At 41.5% G+C, this 24,275-nt stretch overlaps 1 protein-coding gene across 17 annotated transcripts in view; it reads right to left on the reverse strand.

Annotated features, from left to right (window-relative positions):
- slmapa (sarcolemma associated protein a) overlaps positions 1 to 24,275 on the reverse strand; it is a 222,540-nt gene that overhangs the window by 133,734 nt on the left and 64,531 nt on the right. For all 17 annotated transcript variants that reach the window (XM_086001576.1, XM_086001573.1, XM_086001588.1 and 14 more), the window contains exons 3-6: positions 12,848 to 12,920; positions 4,693 to 4,729; positions 1,691 to 1,753; positions 596 to 691 (exon numbers count right to left, since the gene is read on the reverse strand). In XM_086001576.1, the coding sequence (XP_085857702.1) occupies positions 596 to 691; positions 1,691 to 1,753; positions 4,693 to 4,729; positions 12,848 to 12,920 (269 nt within the window). The remainder of the gene's footprint in view (positions 1 to 595; positions 692 to 1,690; positions 1,754 to 4,692; positions 4,730 to 12,847; positions 12,921 to 24,275) is intronic.

Here is a 24,275-nt window from a genome sequence, read left to right on the forward strand (position 1 = left end):
TCTGAGAGAGATTGTTTGGACTTCAAACATACACAAAAGCTGCCACAGGTATGTGTCATGTTTCGTGTGCTTCTTGCATTAGTTTCTGCTTTACACACAAACACAGAGTTTTAAATAAAATATCAACATGAAATTTATCCGAATAATGCTTTTGAAATTTGTCCCCTAACTTTTCTTGAAATAATTTTGAAAAACAACCAAACAGATACTATTAGATGCTGAAGACAAGCATTTCCTCAGTTCGACTGAAAATACTCCTGCAGCATACCGGAAAGTAGAGTGCATTGCACATGCTCAAACTGCAGGCTTTGCCTTCAGCTGACAGAATCACAGCTTTGAGCAAAAACATCAAAGAATTTGAGAGGCTGAGGGCTTCAAACAACACACGGAAATATGGAAGAATAGTCAGATGTTTAACAACTCAAGACACTTTATAAAGGTTTTTGTGGTGAATTTTCTCTCTCCACCCCATCAATCAAAACAAAAATTCTTCAATGGTTGAATGAAAAACTTTGTTCTTTCCTTATTAAAATGCATTGATTAAACTATCCTAAAAAGTGAGGCATTTACAAAATGTATTACAGTTTGAAAGTACCTGCCAGCTACTGTCTGATGCCTCTTGGGTGTTGGCTAGTAACCGTTGAAGGGTGGCCAATTTCTGTTCCAACATCTGTTCTCGATGTAAGGCCTCCTGACATTTGGAAAATCAGCAACTTTAATGTAGTAGTACATCAGACAAGGTTAAAGCAAAAGTTGTTTATTAAAAGTAACCTGAACCACAAGGAGAGATAGCAATCAATTTGGTCCACGTCATACTGGGATGGGTGGGGGGCTTGGGAGAGAGAGATCAATTTTTTTTCTGGTCAGTCCATTTCACCTCAAGGATACTGAAACCTCCCATGATTACTGTATTTTGTATAGTCTGAACATCAAGTTATTCATAACCTTCAGCTGGTGATTGATAAGAATTGCCAAAAATGACTTTTATCCTCGTTACTAATTCCTGCCCTCTCAGATTTTATTCCATTTCATTTGTTCTGCTACTATTTCCAGCTTTCAATAGCTCTTGTTTCATCCCATGTGAATACCATTCTCCGGTCTAGTTTAATAGCTCTAGATTTGCAAAACGCTGTATACCTAATTAGTTCCATCTTGTGCTCTCCTTCTGCTCACAATCATGTTCTTATGTTGACAATGGCAACAGTTCAACTAACTTTGTATATTTTCTTCTTGTATTAGTCTATAAGCATTCATGATTCCAGTCATAGCTTATCCATTTTTGTTACACTGTATTTGCATGTCCTATTCCTGCTTCTTGGTCAACAATCATTATTTGCTCATCTATATTTACCAAAGCATCAGTTTATGTTCCCTATTCTCTTCAACATCTCCCCCCCGCCCTTGCATTTACTTTACGTGAATCTAAAATTCCCATTTTTGTTAGGCACCATTAGGTCCTTCTTTCCATTCAAAGTGTTACCTTCAAGTGTTAATAGTAGGATACAGTTTATAAAATGTTCCATTAGCTGCACAATTAAATATACAAGAAATTGTTATGTAAAAATTTGTGAATATAATACATGAACAAGTTGATGACAAATGGTTTATTTAGTGAACAGGAAAAGACTATACAATTAAATGAACTGTATTGCTATAATAGTAAACAGCAGCAGCCACTGGTGGGTTTTACCTGTAAATACTGTGACAGCTGGAATAGTTCCTGAGAGTACATACTGGGAGAATTAGCAGCTACCTGGGAATGTGAAGGAGACATTTGTTCAATATAATCATTTTAAAGCAGTATGATACAGCTGAGCTACTGAAACAGTAAAGATTTTCAGAAAAGACTCATCCATTTTGTTTCAGCAGAGAGTTGTGTGTGAAATTCCTGTTTTTTTTTGGGGGGGGGGGGGGGGGGGCGGCGGTGGTGGGGGGACCAATGAGGAGCCAATTAGTGACAATATGAAAATAACCACGTTCCTGGGACCAATCTTGAAGAACTTCTTTTAATGCCTTTGTGCAGTGATATTAAACCTATTTGAGATTCCAAATCAAAAGCATGTCTGCTTGTATGTAATCAGGTGCTGGTTCCCAATTTCTCAGTGGAATAAAATTATTAAAATACAAAAGAAACGCATTTATTTTTTGCTCCTCCCTCACCCTCCAAGTGCAAAAATAAAGAGATAGCGTAGACCAGCCAGAATATCTACAATTATTTATTTGTACTTATCGAAACATATACGAACCACCACTCTCCTGATGGGTCAGTAAGTAAAAGTACCACGTGGTGTAGCACTGAACTAAACTAACCACAAATGCCCAAATTTAATCTTTAGCACTGTGCTGTCAGCTAATCTCAGCCAGGGTGGCAGTAAGGGGGGTATCAATGATTATCTCAGTGTTTCTGGGCTAGGGAAAGGAGAAAAATTAAGTCAGTGGTTGTTCCCACTCCAATTCACTTTCCAGCAACCTTAGCTGAAAATGCGTATGTGTGGGCAAAGCTTGGGCAGTCCCCACAGTTGAAAAAAGGCCATTTTGGATATACCAACACCTATGAAACACTCCTCCAAAATAAGTCCACGTACAGGATGGGGAAAAGTTGGGGTGAGGTGAAAGAGAGGGAGAAGGAATAATACACAAACCTAGTTCTGACCGAAGGAAAACAATGGTTGTCTATTTAAAAGAAATATGGTCAATTAAGTAACTATAGAACTACCCAAACAAAGAACAGTTGGTACCAGTAGTAATGACTTAACTCAAGGCTGCCACCCAGTCCAGAATGAAGGGTGATATCCACGTTAGTGAATGGAGCTGCTCTGGGATACATGTGGAGCATCCTCGTGGAATGGGATAAAGCCTTTTGACTAATCAAGCCCATTTCCTCCAATATATTATGTGAAAATTACATCACAGCAGTCACCAAACCTAAACTAAAGTTTTAAACCAGGTAAAATTTCCAAAAAGGTACTTCAAACAGGCTATCCCCAAATATTCTTATGTATTGAATAAAATACCACAAGCGCTCCATATCTATTTAATCACCTTTGCCTAAATTTATCCCTATAACCTTCAATCCTACTTCCAGCTAGATATTCATGCAACGTTTGTAATGTTGCATCTGTCATCTGGATCCACTTATGCAGGTGAATGTACAAGATCCCATGGCACTATTCAAAGCGCAAGAGAATGTTCTTCTGGTATCCTGAACAACATTCTTCCCTCAGCCACCACCAAACCAGATTAAATGGTCATTTATCTCATTATGGTTTGTGGGACATTGCTGTGCATAAATTAGCTGCCACATTTTGCTTCAAAACAACAGTGATTACACTTCAAAAGTAATGAAATGCCTGCGAAGCACTTTGGGACATCTTGAGAACTTGAAGGATGTTACATTTTTCTTTAAAGGAGCTTAGTGAATTAGCACCAACTCTGATGGAAGTCCATTCCAAGCATATTTCATTTGAGAGAAAATATTAATTGCTAAATTAGAAGTTTTAGTTAGGTACTGAAATAAATTTCATACTGCAAGTGCTGCTTTTAACTTAGCAAATTAGTGTAATATAACCCATAAAAGAATAGATGTCTTAACAATCTGCAGTAGTCTTAACATGTGCATCATGGGATTCAGAGGAAGCCTTAAACTGCAAGAAATCCAGTTTACTTCAGTTGTTCATGATGAATATAATCTTCAGTTTGCCTTGTTCTGCTTCTGTAACTGTCACAATGAAGGAACATTTCCTCCCATTGGCAGCAAAATTGTAAACATACTCTTCAACGTCACATTTACATTTTGGCTACAATGATCAGATGAAATCGTCCCTTCAGTTAAAGACAGGCCACAAAACAGGGCACTGCTTCTTAAAAGAAACACCAATAGTGCTCCAACATGTTACAGAAATAATCATTATGCAAAATAAATTAGTGTCACACGGAAGCACTTGCCAATTCTGACAGACTTTCTCAAGACTTCCTCTTGCACATGAAGGCTGGAAGCTGTTGGGTGATCAGTTCCATTGTTCGGTAGGGAGCCAAGAGAAAATTGTCTCTAAGCTTGAGGCAAGTACCTCCATGTGAGAAACTTTTCATAAAATTAGATAATTTTAATATTCAGGTATCTTATAATATAAATGGAGAAAATCCTCTAGACTATTATGAAAAAAAACCACACTGCAGACGGTTAATTTTCCATACAAAAGTATAAGTATTTGATCAACGAATGTAGGTCCCAATTAACCCATTTTAGAGTGTCTGATAATGTGGTGTCCCAATTTCATTACAGTGGACAAATTTGGCTTGAGTTTTAAAGACAAAATATAAGCAATTATTATTAATTTATTAGCAATAGAATGGTTTTACACTTTCCTGCATCTGACATTAACTTATTAATCTAAACATCCAAGCAACTGATCACCTCTTCATTCACAGGCACGATTTTAGTACCTCTTGTTAAAAAAAAAATCTTGTAAACAGAGATCATTAACTTTGACTTCAGTTGGCTATGCTGGCAACCATTTAATGACAGATCAACGTGTAGATCTTGGGAGTGGTGATATTTTTAAATAAGTTAGAGATCTCTGTTAATAAGCAACAAGGAGAGTGTGTGTGAATGGAGTCACAATTCAATAAATCAATTGCAGCCATTTCTTTAACATGGGGAAAAAAAATCCAAATGATAAATGAACCACTCACCTTTTCAACAGGAAGTGGTAGAGGAGCCTGGATGACACTAAAAGACAAGAAATACCAGGTAAGATAAAACTGCAAAAAACACCTTCACTACCAAACTCACTGACTTTTCTTTCTCTCTACACTAGTGGAGATTTTAGAATTACTACACCTGAAAACAAGAGTTGAAGTAAAAATAAATTATCATTGATCAACTCGTGTGAATATGCAACTCCACTGGAAGTCTGTAAATGCACTTCGCGTGTGAATGACTTATTCCTGGTGAACTTGTCCTGCAGAAATTGCAAAATCTTCAACAGCTGTACCAATGAGCTTTGACGTTCTCTGCCTTTTAACAGAGGAAGCGTAATGGGAAAGGGCCAGAATTTATTTTCTGAAAAGCATTTAATAAATTACATTATCTAAGTATCAGAGAACATTGCACTGAAAGCAACTGTACATATATCAGTCATATTTAAGGATCATACAATCTTGAATATCTCCAAAAATACTTTAAAGCTATCTTGTGATCATTGCAGAATAATTTAATCTGAGTGGATTACATTTAGTTCCATGAGTAATCAATATCTGAACTCTATTTAGCAAAGGTTCATAATGGCCTCATCATAGATTACATATCACAAAGTTACATGGAATAAGAGTGACAGGAAGGAAGAGAGAGAGAGAGAGAAACGAGGAAGGAAGGAAGGAAGGAAGGAAGGAGAGAGAAAAAAGGAAGAAGAGAAAAGGGGAAGAAAAGAAGGAAGGAGAGAGAAAAAAGGAAGAAGAGAAAAGGGGAAGAAAAGAAGGAAGGAAGGAAGGAAGGAAGAAGAAAAGAAGGAAGGAAGGAAGGAAGGAAGGAAGAAGAAAAGAAGAAAAGAAGGAAGGAAGGAAGAAGAAAAGAAGGAAGGAAGAAGAAAAGAAGGAAGGAAGAAGAAAAGAAGGAAGGAAGAAGAAAAGGAGGAAGGAAGAAGAAAAGGAGGAAGGAAGAAGAAAAGGAGGAAGGAAGAAGAAAAGGAGGAAGGAAGAAGAAAAGGAGGAAGGAAGAAGAAAAGGAGGAAGGAAGAAGAAAAGGAGGAAGGAAGAAGAAAAGAAGGAAGGGAGAAAGGAAGGAAGAAAAGAGGAAGGAAGGAAGAAAAGAGGAAGGAAGGAAGAAAAGAGGAAGGAAGGAAGAAAAGAGGAAGGAAGGAAGAAAAGAGGAAGGAAGGAAGAAAAGAGGAAGGAAGGAAGAAAAGAGGAAGGAAGGAAGAAAAGAGGAAGGAAGGAAGAAAAGAGGAAGGAAGGAAGAAAAGAGGAAGGAAGGAAGAAAAGAGGAAGGAAGGAAGAAAAGAGGAAGGAAGGAAGAAAAGAGGAAGGAAGGAAGAAAAGAGGAAGGAAGGAAGAAAAGAGGAAGGAAGGAAGAAAAGAGGAAGGAAGGAAGAAAAGAGGAAGGAAGGAAGAAAAGAGGAAGGAAGGAAGAAAAGAGGAAGGAAGGAAGAAAAGAGGAAGGAAGGAAGAAAAGAGGAAGGAAGGAAGAAAAGAGGAAGGAAGGAAGAAAAGAGGAAGGAAGGAAGAAAAGAGGAAGGAAGGAAGAAAAGAGGAAGGAATGAAGAAAAGAGGAAGGAATGAAGAAAAGAGGAAGGAATGAAGAAAAGAGGAAGGAATGAAGAAAAGAGGAAGGAATGAAGAAAAGAGGAAGGAAGGAGAGAAAAGAGGAAGGAAGGAGAGAAAAGAGGAAGGAAGGAGAGAAAAGAGGAAGGAAGAAAGGAGAAAAAAAAGAGGAAAAAAAAGGAGAGAGTAAAAAGGGGAGAGAAAAGAGGAAGGAAGGAGAAAAAAAAAGAGAAAAAAGAGAGTAAAAAGGAGAGAAAAGAGGAAGGAAGGAAGAAAAGAGAAAAGGAAGGAAGGAAGGAAGGGAGGGAGACACTGGGAGAACTCTCCTGCTCTTCTTCAAATAGTGCTGTGGAATCTTTTACATCTCCCAAACTTCAAAAAGAAAATTCAAAACTCCAAGGGATCGTCCCTCCTGATAGATTCTAATAACGTCCCTACAACTGATGTTAAACCGGCAGGTCTGCAGTTACCTGGTTTCTCTTGGTCTCCCTTCTTAAACAATGGAGTGACAGTTGAAATTTTCCAATCCATAGGCACAATTTCTGAACCTAGTGAATTTTGAAAAATTATGACTAATGCATTTGCAATTTCCTCATCTATTTCTTTTAATACACTAGGGTAGAAACCATCAAGTCCTGGAGATCTTAAGTTATTTTATTTTCGCCATTACCATTTGTTGAAAACTCATAATAAGTCAACCAAATTCCTCCCCATGACTTATTTTTCCAAAGTATTCATTTAACAGATTTGCCATTTCCTAATCGTCCATTGCAGTCACAGCTGCATCTGTCTTTATGGGGTGACATTTTCTTAATACATTTATTAAAATATTTGCTGTTGGCTTTAGCTTTATACTGTCTCTCACCTTGTTTGTTGGCTATGGCTGCTTAACTACACAAGTGGAGCATTTACCTCTTAGGGGTATTTACTGGTTTTGTAAGCAAATACTTCTTGAGTGTAGATTTACAGTTCAGCCCAGTTTACTGCAGTCAATTCATTTCTCATCCCTTCAATGTTTACATTGCTTAAATTGAAAACTGGGCTGTAACTCTCTCTCAAACCTAGTATCAAATTTAATCATATTATGATCACTATTCCCAAGATGTTCCCATACCTTCGGATTGTTAGCTAATTCTGGTCTGTTGCTGATCACTAAATATAGTATGGCTTGTTCTCCCTCCGGTTCTAAATGTGAGGGATTTGGGTGTCCTTGTACACTAATCACAGAAAGTTAACATGCAGGTACAGCAAGCAATTAGGAAGGCAAATGGTATGTTAGCCTTTATTGCAAGGGGGTTGGAGTGCAAGAGTAAGGCAGTTTTGCTGCCACACCTGTTTTGGTCTCCTTACCTAAGGAAGGATATACTTGCCTTAGAGGTGGTGCAACAAAGGTTCACTAGATTGATTCCTGGGATGAGAGGGCTGTCCTATGAGGAGAGATTGAATAGAATGGGCTTATATTCTCTGGAGTTTAGAAGAATGAGGGGATTTAATTAAAACATAATTTTTTTTTATTCGTTCCTGGGATGTGGGCGTCGCTGGCAAGGCCAGCATTTATTGCCCATCCCTAATTGCCCTTGAGAAAGTGGTGGTGAGCCGCCTTCTTGAGTGCAGCTGCAACAACACTCTCATATGCTTTGAGGGCTCGACAGGGTAGATGTTGAGGTGCTGTTTTCCCTGGCTGGAGAGTCTAGAATTAGGGGTCATAGTCTAAGGATAAGGGGCTGGCCATTTAGAACTGCGATGAAGAAAAATTTCTTCATTCAGAGTTGTGAATCTTTGGAATTCTCTACCCCAGAGGGCTGTGGATGCTCAGTCATTGAGGATATTCTTAGGCACGAAGGGAACCAAGGGTTATGAGGATAGGGTGGGAAAGTGGAGTTGATGGAAAAGTTGTTATTGAACAGTAAATCAGGCTCGAGGGGCCGTATGGTCTATTCCTACTCCTATTTCTTATGTTCTAGAAAACTGTCCTGAATACATTCTAGAAACTTATTACCTTAACTATTTGAACTATTCTACTTCTCCCAGTGAAAATTAAAATCTCCCATCATAACTATTTGTTTTTGCTGCATGCATTCCTAATCTCTATTTATACATACCCATACTACATCGCTACGATCACAAGGTTTGTAGATAATTCCTACCATATTGTTTCCATTGCCTGATCATCTTACTGAAATTCCTTCTTTCTACTGCTGTAATTACTACTCATCCACCTTTCCCAATTTCCCTGTCCTTTCTAAATATCTTAATAGTTTGGAATAATTAACTCTGAATCATGCCCAGTTTGTAGCTGGGTCTCTGCAATGACTACATCATACCATTGAAGCTGAATTTGTGCTCCCATCTCATGTTTTATTTCTTGTGCTACATGCATTTGTGCACAGAACTCTTATTTGGGTAACAGCCCCCACCTTGTTCATTTGTCCCGCATAATCTAGAGATTACTACCATTTAGGTTTTGCTCTTTAATTTAAAACTTAATTCCTTGACTGGACCTCGAATCTACTCCTATCTCGGTCACTGGTTTCCACATGAACTACGGTCTTTTACCCCAGGACTGGAGTTTTAATCCAGCCCAGACCAGCGAGATGAAAACATCCTTCTAAATCATGGCTGTTACAGTCCTTCATATTTGAGCAATCTCAATGCAGTTCTCAGTGGGAATGGCACAGAATAGAAAAGTCCCTAATTTTGCACCAATAAACAATTTCGGAAAGACCACAAGGATGATCAGTGTGTGAAAGTGAAATATTACACCTATGCAGGAGGGCTTCTCTTCTGAATTGGGCCAAGGGGAATTGACGGGACAGAGTTAAAATGATTTAGTCTGCACCTAGCACGTGCTGCAGCAACTCAATAGTGGCACCAGGGGACCCGAAATAGCAAAGTCTTCCATTCCCATTGCAAACATCCTATAGAGTATATTTTTAAAAAGCTGACAATCGGCAAGTGCTAAACTCATTTTCCTTTGATTGAAACAGAACTCAAGGTATTGTGAAGTTAATTCTCAAAATAAATTGGAGTAAATTATATGCACATTATTGTTGCACCTAGAACCACTATTTGATGCTTGGCAGTGTAGGATGTTGATGTTAGTGGTAGTCATCTGTTAAATCTCGGTTTCATGAGTACTTATATTACTTCTTAAAAAGGCTTCAAATTTCTAGTGATCACTCCCAAACTGGTCATAAAAAGTGTGATATAAATGGTGGTAAACATTCTTTTAGAGTTTCCACTGCAACATGAACTTGATATACACAAATTTTAGAGTCAAACTTTGAAAACAAACAAATAAACTTAACCAAATCCCAAGAGAGACTAGAAAATTAGCGGCAATCATCCTTCATAACGTTAGATTGCTGGGAAGAAATGCCTCCCTCTTGGTACAGGAGCAGTTAATTACATCAAAACAAAATCAGCATTTAAGTCAACTTCAAAAACAGGCATGGTTGAAAGTTTCCTGAACCAGCCAAATAAATAAAAGTAAAGAAAAACTAGCATTCCAAATCGGAAACAAAAATTATTGGTACTAGTCATCTGACAATTATGAAGCAGCAACCTGTCAATTAAAGAAAATACTAGTGAAGCTACACAACACTTTAGAAGATTTACAATTTCTACTCTTCAACATATTAATATTTTTCCATTTTGAACTCTCAAACTTTAAGCGTACTCACACAAATGAATCTGAAGTACAGTGCAGATATTAAACTGTAGTTCACTTAAAAAACAGAAGCACACTCGCTTCAGTTAAAATGTACATCTGTACCAGAGTAAAATACATTGCATACAACTGAAATCCATCAATGTGGCATTGCAGTCATACTGCTGAAGCTTTGAATAAAAGATAGGTACATATAAGGAACAAAACTGATTAAGAGCAATGTAAACAAATTCAGACTATTCCCATGCAAGGCACATGTAAAAGCAAGAATGCTTAGTGGGTAACTATGGAATACCATTCTTGCTCCATGCATGAGGAAGCTGGCACAGCTTAAGAGGGACAAAGTCTTAACTAAATTATGACTGCCTCTCCATTAGAAGAAATGCAGCACACCAGCTAATGATGCCACATATTATTAAAATCAAATAACTTTAAATTTCATAGAGCTTATTGTAGGTGAAGCAGTTACTTTAATATTACCCACAAAGATTGGGTGTTTTTCACCGTTATACATAGATGCTTGGCCAAGTTCCAAATTTCAACAGCTACAATTTTCATGGAGATTCGAGTAGTGGCAACTCAAGTTAAAAAAGGGTTCACAAACTTAACTTTCAAATTCATGGATTGAAAACAGCACAAAATATTGCAGAATACTGACTAAACTGTGTTTTCTTTTAAAAGCACTGGCATTTGGTTAATAAAGCATTATGCTGAATGACTGCAATTCAAACTCAGGTCTCTATATTGAATGTCCAGCACACCAGTGCAGAATGTGCACTACTTCCTGCAGAGTTAAAAACAGTATGTGCTGCATGGACATGCCCATTTTTGATGAATCTATAATTTATAAACAATCAAAAGTGCATGTACTGCAATAAAACACAACTCCTCACATCATAATTCAAAGACAAAGCAAATGCTTTTCAAAAACGGTAGCTGTACTTGAAGGAATTAACTCATTAGTTTCCCCGTGTAACTTTTTTTAATATAAACAAACTCAGTAGCCGTTCTGTAAATATGAACCTTGATGGTGTCCCTTGGGACTCTTATCCTCACCTGCACACTTTCCAGCAAAGCTCACTGGATAGCAAAATCAGGAACTCAGGCTATTTTTTTTCCTCGTCTAACCCAGAGAGATTTGCAGAATTTTAAAAGCAGATTACTAGGCACAGACTGCATACATAGTTGGGAGTGGTATGGGCAGAAACTTGAGCAAAGACAGTTTTTAAAAAGTTGATATTAGCAACGAGGCTATGGGCAGCAGGGTGGGCAGTGCATTTTGACAGCGATACCCTCTGCAGGCAGAAAAATGAGCTAGGAAGGGATTTTGGCAGGAGCAGAGGTAATGATAGTGAAAGTTAGCTCATTACATAGCATTACAGCTGGTGTGGTGTGCTTATGTGGTAGGTAGAGGCGAGTTCTGTAGAGTATGTAGGAGGGCAAAATGGTGGATGGTAGAGAAGTTGAATCACAGTTCATTCTAATAGTCTGAGGCCTCAACCTATATGGCAGACAAGAGGTTTACATATGGTTTTTCCATTATAAATGTTGATATAAGTGTCAATTCACATTGTAATGTAGGAATAATGGTAATTTAGACAAGAATTGCATCTTAGATACAAGACTTAATAACTATATATATTTCAAAACTAGTCCTGCTGATTTGAACCCAGCATTAGATAGATATAGATAGAGACATTTTTATGCAATGGTTTAAATCAGCAGAACTAGATACAAATTAAATAGAAACATAGAAGATAGGAGCAGAAGTAGGCCATTCGGCCCTTTGAGCCTGCTCCGCCATTCAATGAGATTGTTGAGTCTAGGTAATTTGCTGATCGTCTGATATCTAACTTGGTCCATCCATATGACAAAGGTTATCTCTCTTATTTTATGTTTATATAAAAGAAATCATTAAAAACACAACATTAAATTATTAGGATGTTAGAGTAAGATCATCTCTGATATTAATAGTAATTACTTTAAATATGTGTTCATAATACCAATTACACCTTCCTCAAAAAGACTTACATGGGGAAAAAAGGCAATTTTTACTTTACTCCCTTGGTACAAAAGTACACTCTCTCTGGAACTTACAGGTTGCAACACGGTGGCCTAGTGGTTAGCACTGTTGCCTCACAGCGCCAGGGACCCGGGTTCGAATCCGGCCTCGGGCGACTGTCTGTGTGGAGTTTGCACATTCTCCCCGTGTTTGCGTGGGTTTTCTCCGGGTGCTCCGGTTTCCTCCCACACTCCAAAGATGTGCGGGTTAGGTTGATTGGCTATGATAAATTGACCCTTAGTGTTAGGGGGATTAAATACGTGGGGTTACAGGGATAGGGTGGGATATGTGTTGGTGTAGGGGTTACGGGGATTGGGTGGGATATGTGTCGGTGCAGGCTCGATGGGCCGAAATGGCCTCTATCTGCACTGTGGGGTTTCTGTGATTCTGTGAACTGTTCAAATACAGATTTGCCCAAGAAAGGCCAAGCTAAATACTGCTAAACAGTCACTTTGGTACCCAGTAATTGACTCAAATTTTAATTCTAAATTTGATTTATGTGTTTTGCTTTTACTACTATATTAACACTGGTCAGAACAAACATTGTTTTGGGAAAAACAAACAGCAAAAATGCTGCAGATACTTGAAACCTGAAGTAAAAACAGAAAATGTTGGAAACACTTAGGTTAGGGAGCATCTGCAAATAGAGGAAGGTAGAATCTTGTTTAAAACAATACATGCATACTCACTTTTCTCCATTATCAGTTTGCTCTTATCTACCAGCTTCATTAATTGTTAACAGAATCAAAGTACACAGAGCTTATACATTAGCAGGTTTTTAAAAAACATCAACTACAATGTGGCCTTTCTCTCTCTCCCACATGCACACACATCATTAGCTTGTTGGACATACTTACTCAGATCGTCGCCGGCCTTCCATACCATCTGGCATAAAGAGCTTGACTGTAGATACTATGCACCCATGAGTAACTAGAAACAAACATTTTAAAAATCAATATAGTACATAGAACTGAATACTAAAAGCTAAATGTGAAATCATGAAACATACTAGTCATACAGGAATTCTTTGATATTGCAGCTTCTTAAAATTGGTCGCTGAAGTCACTTTTTCTAATGCACAGACATTTACTATCAATACAATTTTAAAATTAAGTAACACTTATTTCCTCTTTACTGTATTGCATTAGCTGCAGAGAATTGTCATTTATCTTCCTTCCTGTCGCTACAGCAAAGCAGTTGCTTTTTAAACTGGGGGTGGGGAGGAAGGAGTGGAAGGAGGACAATAAAAAATGTCCCAAGCAATGTTCCATCTAATTTTTTTTTGCACTGTGCGGCCCACAAACTCCTTTGAGCACCACCTTTTCGTCAGTGAGCAAATTTTAAAACAATACCAACAACTTTTACAACAACAACAGCAATCATTTAAAAGTATATATACAGGAATGCCATATTGCCACCCCAGCCTCAAATCATGAGAATCAATCAGACAAGGTTCTATACAAGTTTAACATAACTTCTCGGTTTTTGAATTCTATTCCTCTAGAAGTGAACCCCATTGCTTTATCTGAACTTTTATGGCTTTTTTAACCTACTTTTAATGATTTGTGAATCTATACCCCCTAGATCTCTTTGCACCTCTACTCCATTTAGACTTATTTTCCAAGGAGTAGGTAGCCCCCTTATTCCTCCTACCAAAGTGCACCACCTCACACTTAACTACATTGAAATTGATTTGTCATTTACATGCCCATTCTGCAAGTTTGTTTATGGTAGAATTAATTAAAAGCCTTTAGTTTGTCATGTACACATTCTATTTAATGTCAGAAATGACTGGGATATAAAAGAACTGCATAATAATACTTTAACACTTCAGAAACGTCACTCAGTTACACGGTTATGCATCAACAAACAATCCAAAAGCCCAAGGTGAGCTGAAAGAGGCATATCTATTTGTGCAATCTGTATTAATTTTAAAGTTTTCAACATATTAGCCCATCCCTCATGTCACTATAGCAACGGCTGCACAAGCTGCAGGAGCAGTGGCTTTCCTATGGCGCTGACGTGCTGTACGTCCACATAAGTCATTAGAATATTAATCACAATGCAATCAGACAACCAACAAATATAAAGTGCTGTAGTTCTTTAGTTCACAATATTAAAAAGAATTGAACAAAAACAGGTCTCCGTATTTCCAACTTCAACCACTTCCATTAATAAACGTCGTCTTCTTGAACCAGCACACCCCCATGTACACATACACAAGGTCACCGAATTAAAAACAAAAAGTAGGAAAAGCTATGATTTAACAGAAATAAACATTCATCTTTGTTTCTGGACAGGAGAACCAATCAGACTGACTTGGAAATGTTTACTAATATGTTGATGTAATTTACGAATTTCGCTTCTAATGTTTTTCTCTCACACACGCTCCACAAGACAGTATTAATCCCTGCTCCTATCACGGAAAGTGTTGAATTATTTTAGGTACTTCCCAATTAAATAGTGGGAGACAAACTTCATTGAACACTCAATTGTTAATCTCCTATTTCAAACAATTATACCAAATCAAAATTGTACATTATCAGTTTAATCGAAGTATTTTCTGTGTCTTTCTCAATAAACAAGTAGTAGTTTCTTTTAAAGTAGCTTCCTGCAAATTTTATACATCATTACATAACTCGTGTTTCTATCAACACGCCACTAAACGTTAATAGGAAATCTGTATTTACATTATTCCTGGGACTTGTTAGGACTATAGAAAATAAAATGGTTTGTGTTTTTCCCATTTTTTTGGTTCACTTCCTAAACATCTTCATATATTTTTTTTAATTTTTTTTTTATAAACGTCAATAAAAAGTTATATGTGACTCCTACAAATCCTCCCCGCCCTCCCCATCCTCAACAGCATGGTTTAAAGGTGAGCGGGGACCCAGGGGAGAGGCTGGTTTAAAGGTGAGCGGGGACCCAGGGGAGAGGCTGGTTTAAATGTGGGCGGGGACCCACGGGAGAGGCTGGTTTAAAGGTGGGCGGGGACCCACGGGAGAGGCTGGTTTAAAGGTGAGCGGGGACCCAGGGGAGAGGCTGGTTTAAAGGTGAGCGGGGACCCAGGGGAGAGGCTGGTTTAAAGGTGAGCGGGGACCCAGGGGAGAGGCTGGTTTAAATGTGGGCGGGGACCCAGGGGAGAGGCTGGTTTAAAGGTGAGCGGGGACCCAGGGGAGAGGCTGGTTTAAATGTGGGCGGGGACCCAGGGGAGAGGCTGGTTTAAAGGTGAGCGGGGACCCAGGGGAGAGGCTGGTTTAAAGGTGGGCGGGGACCCACGGGAGAGGCTGGTTTAAAGGTGGGCGAGGGCCCACGGGAGAGGCTGGTTTAAAGGTGGGTGGGGACCCTGGGGAGAGGCTGGTTTAAAGGTGGGCGGGGACCCACAGGAGAGGCTGGTTTAAAGGTGAGCGGGGACCCACGGGAGCTGCTGGTTTAAAGGTGAGCGGGGAACCACGGGAGAGGCTGGTTTAAAGGTGAGCGGGGACCCAGGGGAGAGGCTGGTTTAAAGGTAGGCGGGGACCCACGGGAGAGGCTGGTTTAAAGGTGGGCGGGGACCCACGGGGGAGGCTGGTTTAAAGGTGGGAGAGGCTGGTTTAAAGGTGAGCAAGGACTCCCGGGAGAGGCTGGTTTAAAGGTGAGCGGGGACCCATGGGAGAGGCTGGTTTAAAGGTGGGCGGGGACCCGTGGAGAGGCTACAAAGGACCGGTGAGTGTAAAGAAGTAAAAAGTAATTGGTGTGACATCACCAGAAAGCAGGTAAGTATTTGGTTGGTGAGTATTTCTCGCTTTTTCCCCCAAACTTGGGCATCTAAATTTAAGTGCCTTGGTGTAGATTAAAAGATATACGTGTTCCAAATTTAAAAATAAAAAAAAACGAATTAATTAATTAATTTATTGAGATGGGAGACCAAGCAATGTGTTAAACCTGCTCTCACATTGAACAACTTCTCCTTTGACTTCACTCACTTCCTCCAAATTAAAGGTGTTGCTATGGGAACCTGCATGGATCCCAGCTATGCCTTTTCATGGGATATGTGGAACACTCTTTGTTCCAGTTCTACTCAGGTTCCCTCCCTCACCTCTTTTTATGGTACATTGATGACTGTATCGGGGCCGTTTCCTGCTCTTGCCCTGAACTAGAAAATTTCATTCACTTTGCTTCCAATTTCCACCCTTCCCTCACCTTCACATGGTCCATCTCCGACTCTTCCCTTCCCTTCCTCGACTTCTCTATCTCCATCGCTGGGGATAGGCTATTGACAAACTTTCACTACAAGCCCACTGACTCCCAAAGCTACCTGGACTACACTTCCTCCCACCCCGCTTCCTGTAAGGACTCTATTCCATTCTCCCAGTTTGTCCGTCTCTGCCGCATCTGCTCTGATCATGACACCTTCCATACCAATGCTTCAGACGTGTCTTCCTTTTTCCTCAACCGAGGGTTCCCCTCCACTGTGGTTGACACGACCCTTGACCATGTCAGTTTTATTTCCTGCACTTCTGCCCTCACCCCTTCCCCTCCCTCCTGGAACCATGTAGGGTTCCCCTTGACCTCACCTTTCACCCCACCAGCCTCCACATTCAATGGATCATCCTCCGCCATTTCCGCCACCTCCAGCGTGATCCCACCACCAAACACATCTTCCCCTCCCCTATCAGTATTCCGAAGGAACCGCTCCCTCCACGACACCCTGGTCCACTCCTCTATCATCCCCCAACACCCCTTCCCCTTCACCCAGCACCTTCCTGTGCAAGCGCAGGGGATGCAACACATGCCCTTTTACCTCCACCCTTCCCACTGTCCAGGGCCCCAAACACTCCTTCCAGGTGAAACAGTGATTTACTTGTACTTCTTGCAATTTAGTATACTGTATTCGTTGCTCACGATGCGGTCTCCTCTACATTGGGGAGACCAAACGCAGATTGGGTGACCACTTTGCGGAACACCTCCGTTACCCCCGAGCTTCCGGTCGCCTGTCACTTTAATTCTACGCTCCTCTCCCACTCAGACCTCACCGTCCTCGGCCTCTTGCACTGTTCCAATGAAGTAAGCTCGAAGAACAGCATCTCATCTTTCGATTAGGCAGTTTACAGCCTTCTGGACTCAACATAGAGTTCAACAATTTCAGATCATAACCTCTGCCCCTATTCTTTTTTTTCCCCATTTATTTTTTTTTTTTTTCTTTTCTTCTCTTCTTTCTTTTTTCTCTCTCCCACATGGCAGCTGTCTTTCATTCTGCCATTTACACTTCATCTAGAGCCATCTTTTGTTTCTTAACTTGTCCCATTACCATCTCCTTTTGTCTTGCACCATCTCTGAATGTCTCAATCTCTCCTGCCTTCCAGCCGAAAACAGACCTTCCCTTTTGTTCTTTCCTCCCCTCCCCCCTTTCCCTGCCCCTGCACTTGCTTAAAAACCTGTTTGATCTCCAGCCTTTTCCAGCTCTGACGAAGGGGCATCGACCCGAAACGTTAACTGTTTCTCTCTCCACAGATGCTGCTTGACCTGCTGAGTATTTCCAGCATTTTCTGTTTTTACTTCAGATTTCCAGCATCCGCAGTACTTTGCTTTTGTATTTGTTGTAATGTGTTGTTGTTGTTGCATGTGGGATATGGTGGACACCACAGAAGTCCACGGCGACCACATCTGCAGCAAATGTTGGCTACTCGAGGAACTTCGGCTCAGAGTTGATGAGCTGGAGTCCGAGCTTCAGACACTGCGACACATTAGGGAGGGGGAGCGTTACCTGGACACTAAGTTCCAAGAGGCAGTCACACCCACTCGAGTAATTACTTCCAATTTGGCCCATGGTCAGGGACAGGAGGCTGTGACTACAAGCGAGGCAGGTATTGGGATCCAGGAGGTAGCGATGGAGGAGCTTCAGCCGTTGGCCTTGTCCAACAGGTACCAGATTCTTGCTCCGTGTGGACAAGGGCAGGGAGAATGAGCAATTTGTCCACAGCACCATGGTACAGGGAGCCGTTAAAGTGGGGGAAGTAAAAAGAAATGTTGTAGTGATAGGGGACAATCGAATAACTACGGCTGTAGAGAGGGCTTTAAACTAAATAGTTGGGGGGGGGGGGGGGGGGGGAAAGAGTCCAGGTGAGCGGGAATTTAAAAAGTCAATGAGAAAGGATAGAGATGGGGGAAATAATAACCAGTGTGACAGGAAGGGACAGAATGTTTAAAAATAAGAGTGCAGCAGAAAATGGGGCCTAAACAAGGAGAAATGGTAAAAAGATAAAGTTAAAAGCTCGATATCTGAATGTACGCAGCATTCATAACAAGATAGATGAGTTGACGGCACAAATAGATACAAATGGGTATGATCTGATCGCTATTACAGAGACATGGTTGCAAGGTGACCAGGGCTGGGAACTGAATATTCCAGGGTATTTGACAATTCGGAAGGTGAGAAAGATGGGGTGGCTTTGCTGGTAAAGGATGGGATCAGTGCAGTGGTGAGAAGTGATATTGGCTCAGAAGATCAAGATGTAGAATCGGTTTGGGTGGAGATAAAAAATAATGGGAAAAAGTCTGTGGTGGGCATAGTCTACAGGCCCCCGAACAGTAGCAATACCGTTGGACAGAGTATAAATCAACAAATAATGGAGGCCTGTAAAAAAGGTATGGTAATAATCATGGGTGATTTTAATCTCCATATTGATTGGACACATAAAATTGACCATGGTAGCCTTGAGGAGGAGTTCATAGTGTGTATCCGGGATGGTTTCCTAGAATAGTATGTAATGGAACCAACCAGGGAGCAGACTACTTTGGATCTGGTACTGTGTAATGAGACAGAATTAATAAATGATCTCATAGTAAACGATCCTCTAGGAAAGAGTGATCATAACATGGTTGAATTTCAAATTCAATTGGAGGGTGAGAAAGTTGTATCTCAAACCAGTGTCCTGATCTTAAACAAAGGCAATTACAATGGCATGAGGGCAGAACTGGCTAAGGTGGACTGCAAAAATAAATTAAGGCAAGACAGTTGAAATGCAGTGGTGGACATTTAAGGAGATATTTCATAACTCTCAACAAAAATATATTCCAGTGAGAAAGAAAGATTTTAAGAGAAGGGAGCGTGGCTAACTAAGGAAGTAAAGGATGGTATCAAATTGAAAACGAAGGCATACAATGTTGCCAAAATTGGTGGGAGGCCAAAGGATTGGGAAATTTTTAAAAACCAGCAAAGGATGACTAAAAAATTAATAAAGAGGAGAGAAGAAGTTTACACATTCTCCCTGTGTCTGCGTGGGTTTTCTCCGGGTGCTCCGGTTTCCTCCCACAGTCCAAAGATGTGCGGGTTAGGTTGATTTGGCTATGATAAATTGACCCTTAGTGTTAGGGGATTAAATGCGTGGGGTTACGGGGATAGGGTGGGATATGTGTCGGTGCAGGCTCGATGGGCCGAAATGGCCTCTATCTGCATTGTGGGGATTCTGTGATTCTGTGAAGATGAATTATGAGAATAAACTGGCAAGAAATATTAAAACAGAAAGTAAGAGCTTCTACAGGTATATAAAAAGGAAGAGAGTAGCTAAAGTAAATGTTGGTCCCTTACAGAATGAGAATGGGGAATTAATAATAGGGAACGGGGAAATGGCAGAGACTCTGAACAAATATTTTGTATCTGTCTTCACGGTAGAAGACACTAACAACATCCCAATAATGGATAATCAAGGCAAATGGCAATTAGTGGGGTTTCACAGGGATCGGTGCTGAGGCCTCAACTATTTACAATCTACATTAATGACTTGGATGAAGGGACCGAATGTAATGTAACCAAGTTTACCGATGATACAAAGATGGGTGGGAAAGCAAGTTGTGCAGAGGACGCAAAGAATCTGCAAAGGGATATAGACAGGCTAGGTGAGTGGGCAAACATTTGGCAGATGGAGTATAATGTGGGAAAGTGCGAGGTTATCCACTTTGGCAGGAAAAATAAAAAAGCAAATTATTATTTAAATGGAGAGAGATTACAAAATGCTACAGTTCAGAGGGACCTGGGGGTCCTTGTGCATGAAACACAAAAAGTTATCATACAGGTACAGCAAGTAATCAAAAAGGCAAATGGAATGTTGGCCTTTATTGCAAGGGGGTTGGAGTATAAAAGCAGGGAAGTTGGTATCAGTTTTCGAGAAGTTGTTTCCTCTTTTTCTGCTGCCGTTCCCTCCGTCTCTCACAGACTCTGAGGTACAAACAGGGGCACAAACTTTTCCCCCTCTCTCATAACATGTTTAAATAATCCTGATAAACTCTTTCAAAAAGGGGACAACCCCTGGCAAAATTTAACTGGAACTTACCACGGGACATTCAACATCACTTTCCCGTATTCTTTTCTGGCTTTAAACAATTTTCTGCATTTTTTAAAAAATTCTAATTTTTGTTTCACCGGGGGCCTAAAACTTGTTTGCTTTAGTCTCCTTCCAGCGGCCATTGTACATGTGCTGCGCCTCCACCTGTGTTGTTCCAAAGTGCGGTCACTGCTCAGTCCCTGGGAATGGACTACTCGAGTCTGGACCCTCACCGCTCTCTCTGTCCCACACTCTCCCTCTCCCCCAGTCTTGCTCTTGCTCTGTGTCTCTCTCTGCTGTGTGCCCCAGTCTCTCTCCCCCTCTCTTCCCCCCCACCACAGTCTCTCTCCCCCCATCTCTCATCCTCCACCCCACTCCCCCAGTCTCTCTCCCTCACCCCACCTCTCCCCCCCGGTCTCTCTCCCCCCATCTCTCACCCTACCCCCACCCTAGTCTCTCTCTCCCCCACACCCCGGCCCTCCCCACCCAGGTCTCTCTCTGCCCCTCTCTACCCCCCACCCCCCGAGGTCTCTCACCCCCTCCCCGGTCTCTCTCTCCTTCTCCCCCCACCCCCCAGGTCTCTCTCTCCCTCTCCCCACCCCATGTCTCTCTCTCTCTCTCACTCCCCCCCCCTTCCCCCCCAAGGTCTCTCTCGCCCTCCCCCCCCCGTCTCGCTCGCTCTCTCTCCCCCCCGTCTCTCTCTCTCTCTCTCTCTCTCTCCCCCTTCGATACTCAATCGTGTCCCTCCCACTGGCCACCAACGGATCCCCTGACCTCTGCATGGAGCCGACTAAAGCGCGTCCTAACTGGATACTGCACAAGCGTGGCTCTGGTATACCATGCGCAGGCACAGAAGGTTGCAAAGGAGGCAAGTAATCACAGTGTGGGGAATTCGCCCACTGTCCAGCTGAAAGTTCAAAGTTCAAAGGAGAAAACCAAACCCCTCCCGACGTTGCACAACAGCCCATCAACCATCGGAACACACACTTCAAGAGCTGCAATTGGGATCGGCTCAGAGGTCGCAAGACTCAAACGACTATCTGGAATCCCGGGCCATTATGTATTGGGCTCCTCCCCTGCTCCATCTACTGTCCAGTTCTCTGCGCGGCATTTCAATTGAAGTACGCGGGAGCTCAGGTATTGGTGCGCGCGCGCACAGCCGCGCACCTTAGAGGGAACAGTGGTCCCAAGCTCTTTACAGAATGAGAAGGACGAGCTACTAAACCCTGGTGGGCAAGTTAGGAGAGGAGACAGAAATCTTGGTTGAAAAGATGGGTTTTAAGAAGAATTTTCAAGATGGAAAGAGAAGAGTCAGAGGGGCTTCGAATAGGAAGGAATTCACAAAAGGCCAGGATTGGAGGACCGAAGGGTACGCCTTGGGACACAAGGCTGGAGGAGTTTGCAGAACAGTTGGCTGGGATGATTTGAGATGAAGTCAAGCATCATAGAACAATTTGAAGAGAGGATCAAGGATTTTAAATTCAGTGTTTTGGAGAATAGGGACACAGTGTAGATCAGCAAGGAAAAGGCTGATGGAAGCATAACACTGCAGGACAAGATACAGGGAACTGAATATTGGAGGGAGCAGGTTGGGAAGCTGGCAAGTAGATCATTGAAGAAGTCGAGTCTAGAAGTGACAAAAGTATGGACACAAGTTTTGATGGCAGTGAGGATGAAGTACAGAGAGTGATGGATAGAAATGGAGTTTTTAAACTCAATTTGCATTGAATCAGACACCAAGTTTTTACATCACCTGATTCGACCCGAGTTAATGGCTGGGGAGGGAAATGGAATCAGCGGTAAGGGAGCAGAGTTAATGATGGAGGCCGACAATGATGCCTTCAGTCTTCTCAATGTTCAGTTGGAGGAAATAGTCACTTATCAACAAATTAAGGTCAGTCAAGCAGCCTGACAGCACAGAACTAACTGGCAGCAGAGGCAACTGGTTGGTTTCAATCTTATTGATCTGACAATCATTTTATACCCATTCTCAATTTACAGTGAGGATGGTTGTACTCTCAACCTATTATTTTCCTCTCATCCTTGTTCATCCTGCAGTCAATGCAGTGTCTTTTATGCCATTGATGGTGGGGTCTGGAACTCACTGGTGGTATTTAGCTACAGGCTACAGACCAAGAGCTGGAAAGCGAGATTAGGCTGGATAGCTCTTTTGGCCGGCGCAGGCATGGGCTGAATGGCCTCCTTCTATGCCGCAAATTTCTATGATTCTATTCTATAACCTACCAGTGTAAATAAAGTTGCAATTACTGGGTTATACTGGCTATCCTAGCTTCCTCGAAACTGGCAAGCAGTCCTGTGCCCATCTGTGGATCACGTACATTCACAGAGGTACCCCGAGGTTTCTGAACATGCTGTACAATCAATGTTAGCTGGCCAAACCTGCATTAAAACCAATTATTTAACTGTTTACCGATCAAAGGAATCAAACTCACAGTAACTGCTCAAAAGTGTGGCGTGATGTGCAATGCGCATCGAGTTGTACTACTGTCTCATGATCTACTGGCATTCACACTGCATTACTTCACGGCCAGGCCAGGACTTTAGGCAAGGCTTTAGGGGGTTATCACAGTCAGTCACTAAGAATTTATCAACTCTATAGTGAGATTATTATGCTGCAATTACAACACGACAGGCATAACTGCGACATAGAAATTTTAGTACAAGGCTTAAACTGCTGACAAGTTGATGCAAGGACAACTTTCTAAACTGTCTTTCTTACAAGTGCCAATATTATTTGTGCAGCATTCCAAGTTGAGTGATGGCCTATATACTCCTATGGATATAGGAATAAAGTTTTATTCTGCTCCCAGGGCTGGAAAAATTACTTATTAGTGAAACTAAAGGTTTTCACCCAGCCCTGACTGGGAGACCATGCAAATGGAAGGGTGTTTTCCCTCCCCGAGAAAAATAAATTCCTGTCCCTTTCACTCCACTTCCCCAGTCATCCTAAGCACTTGGCATGGTGCCTGGCCTTGACACCTCACAGCAGCACACCCGAGATAAGGGCCCAGTAATTCGGGTCCCAACGCGTGAGTACGCACAGGGTACCCACGCGTGGACCCGATGGAAGTGCCGGTTTCTTGCATGCACAGTGCATGCGCGGGAAAACAGCACTTCCGGTCCCCTGAAAGCAGGGGTTAAGAGGTGAAACGCGTGCGACGTATGAGGCAGCGCGTGCGTGTTGAACTTCCTTTTTTTGACAGGTTTGCCCGTGTGTGAAGGCCTCCACTTTTTACACATTAAAAAAGCAGACGTAAGGACTTCATTTTAAAAGGTAAGTGGTCAATTAATTAAAATTAGAACATTTTTTCCACAGGTTTATTATTTTTAAATACTTTACAGTAAGGTAAGTGTATTTTTAGCTCCGATTTTTTATAAAATTATTTTTTTCAAAAATTTAAATTATTGTTTAAAATGGTTATTTAATGTTATTTATAGTTGATTTAAATAGTGTGATGTTTTTAAAAAATTTATTTTAAGGTTATGTACTGTTTTGGGCGCCCGGAGTTTTCATGAGTTTGACAGGTCTTATGCCAAACTCATGAATGGACTTTTCCCTCCTCCGATTGGTTGCCCAGTGCTCACGTGATCCCAGCCGAAGCATCGCACTAAGTACGCCGCTGGGTCACGCAAGCACAGCGCGCTGGGAGCTGGAACGGGCCACAGACAGGAAATCCACGCAGGCCCAGGCCTCAACTGTCAGCGCGCTATGTAAGTGTAGGTCGGGGGCTTGCACCCGCGGGAAGCCCCCGACACGAATTTCTGGGCCCATGAGTTCAGTATCATGGAGGAAATCAACGATACAGTTAGTGTTCTCATGTGCTTTCAGCGTTGGTGTTCTCATGTGCTTTGCCAGCAGCCAAATACAGTAGTATTATACTTCAGTTACAATAATACAAGGGGAAATGGAGCAACGTTAATGGTAAAAAAAAAACTAGAACTATCGAATCGACACAGAACT

Source organism: Somniosus microcephalus, chromosome 11 (genome assembly GCF_052327205.1).
Source record: "Somniosus microcephalus isolate GS21.2 chromosome 11, FLI_Smic_1.0, whole genome shotgun sequence".
In the NCBI taxonomy this organism is placed as follows: domain Eukaryota; kingdom Metazoa; phylum Chordata; class Chondrichthyes; order Squaliformes; family Somniosidae; genus Somniosus; species Somniosus microcephalus.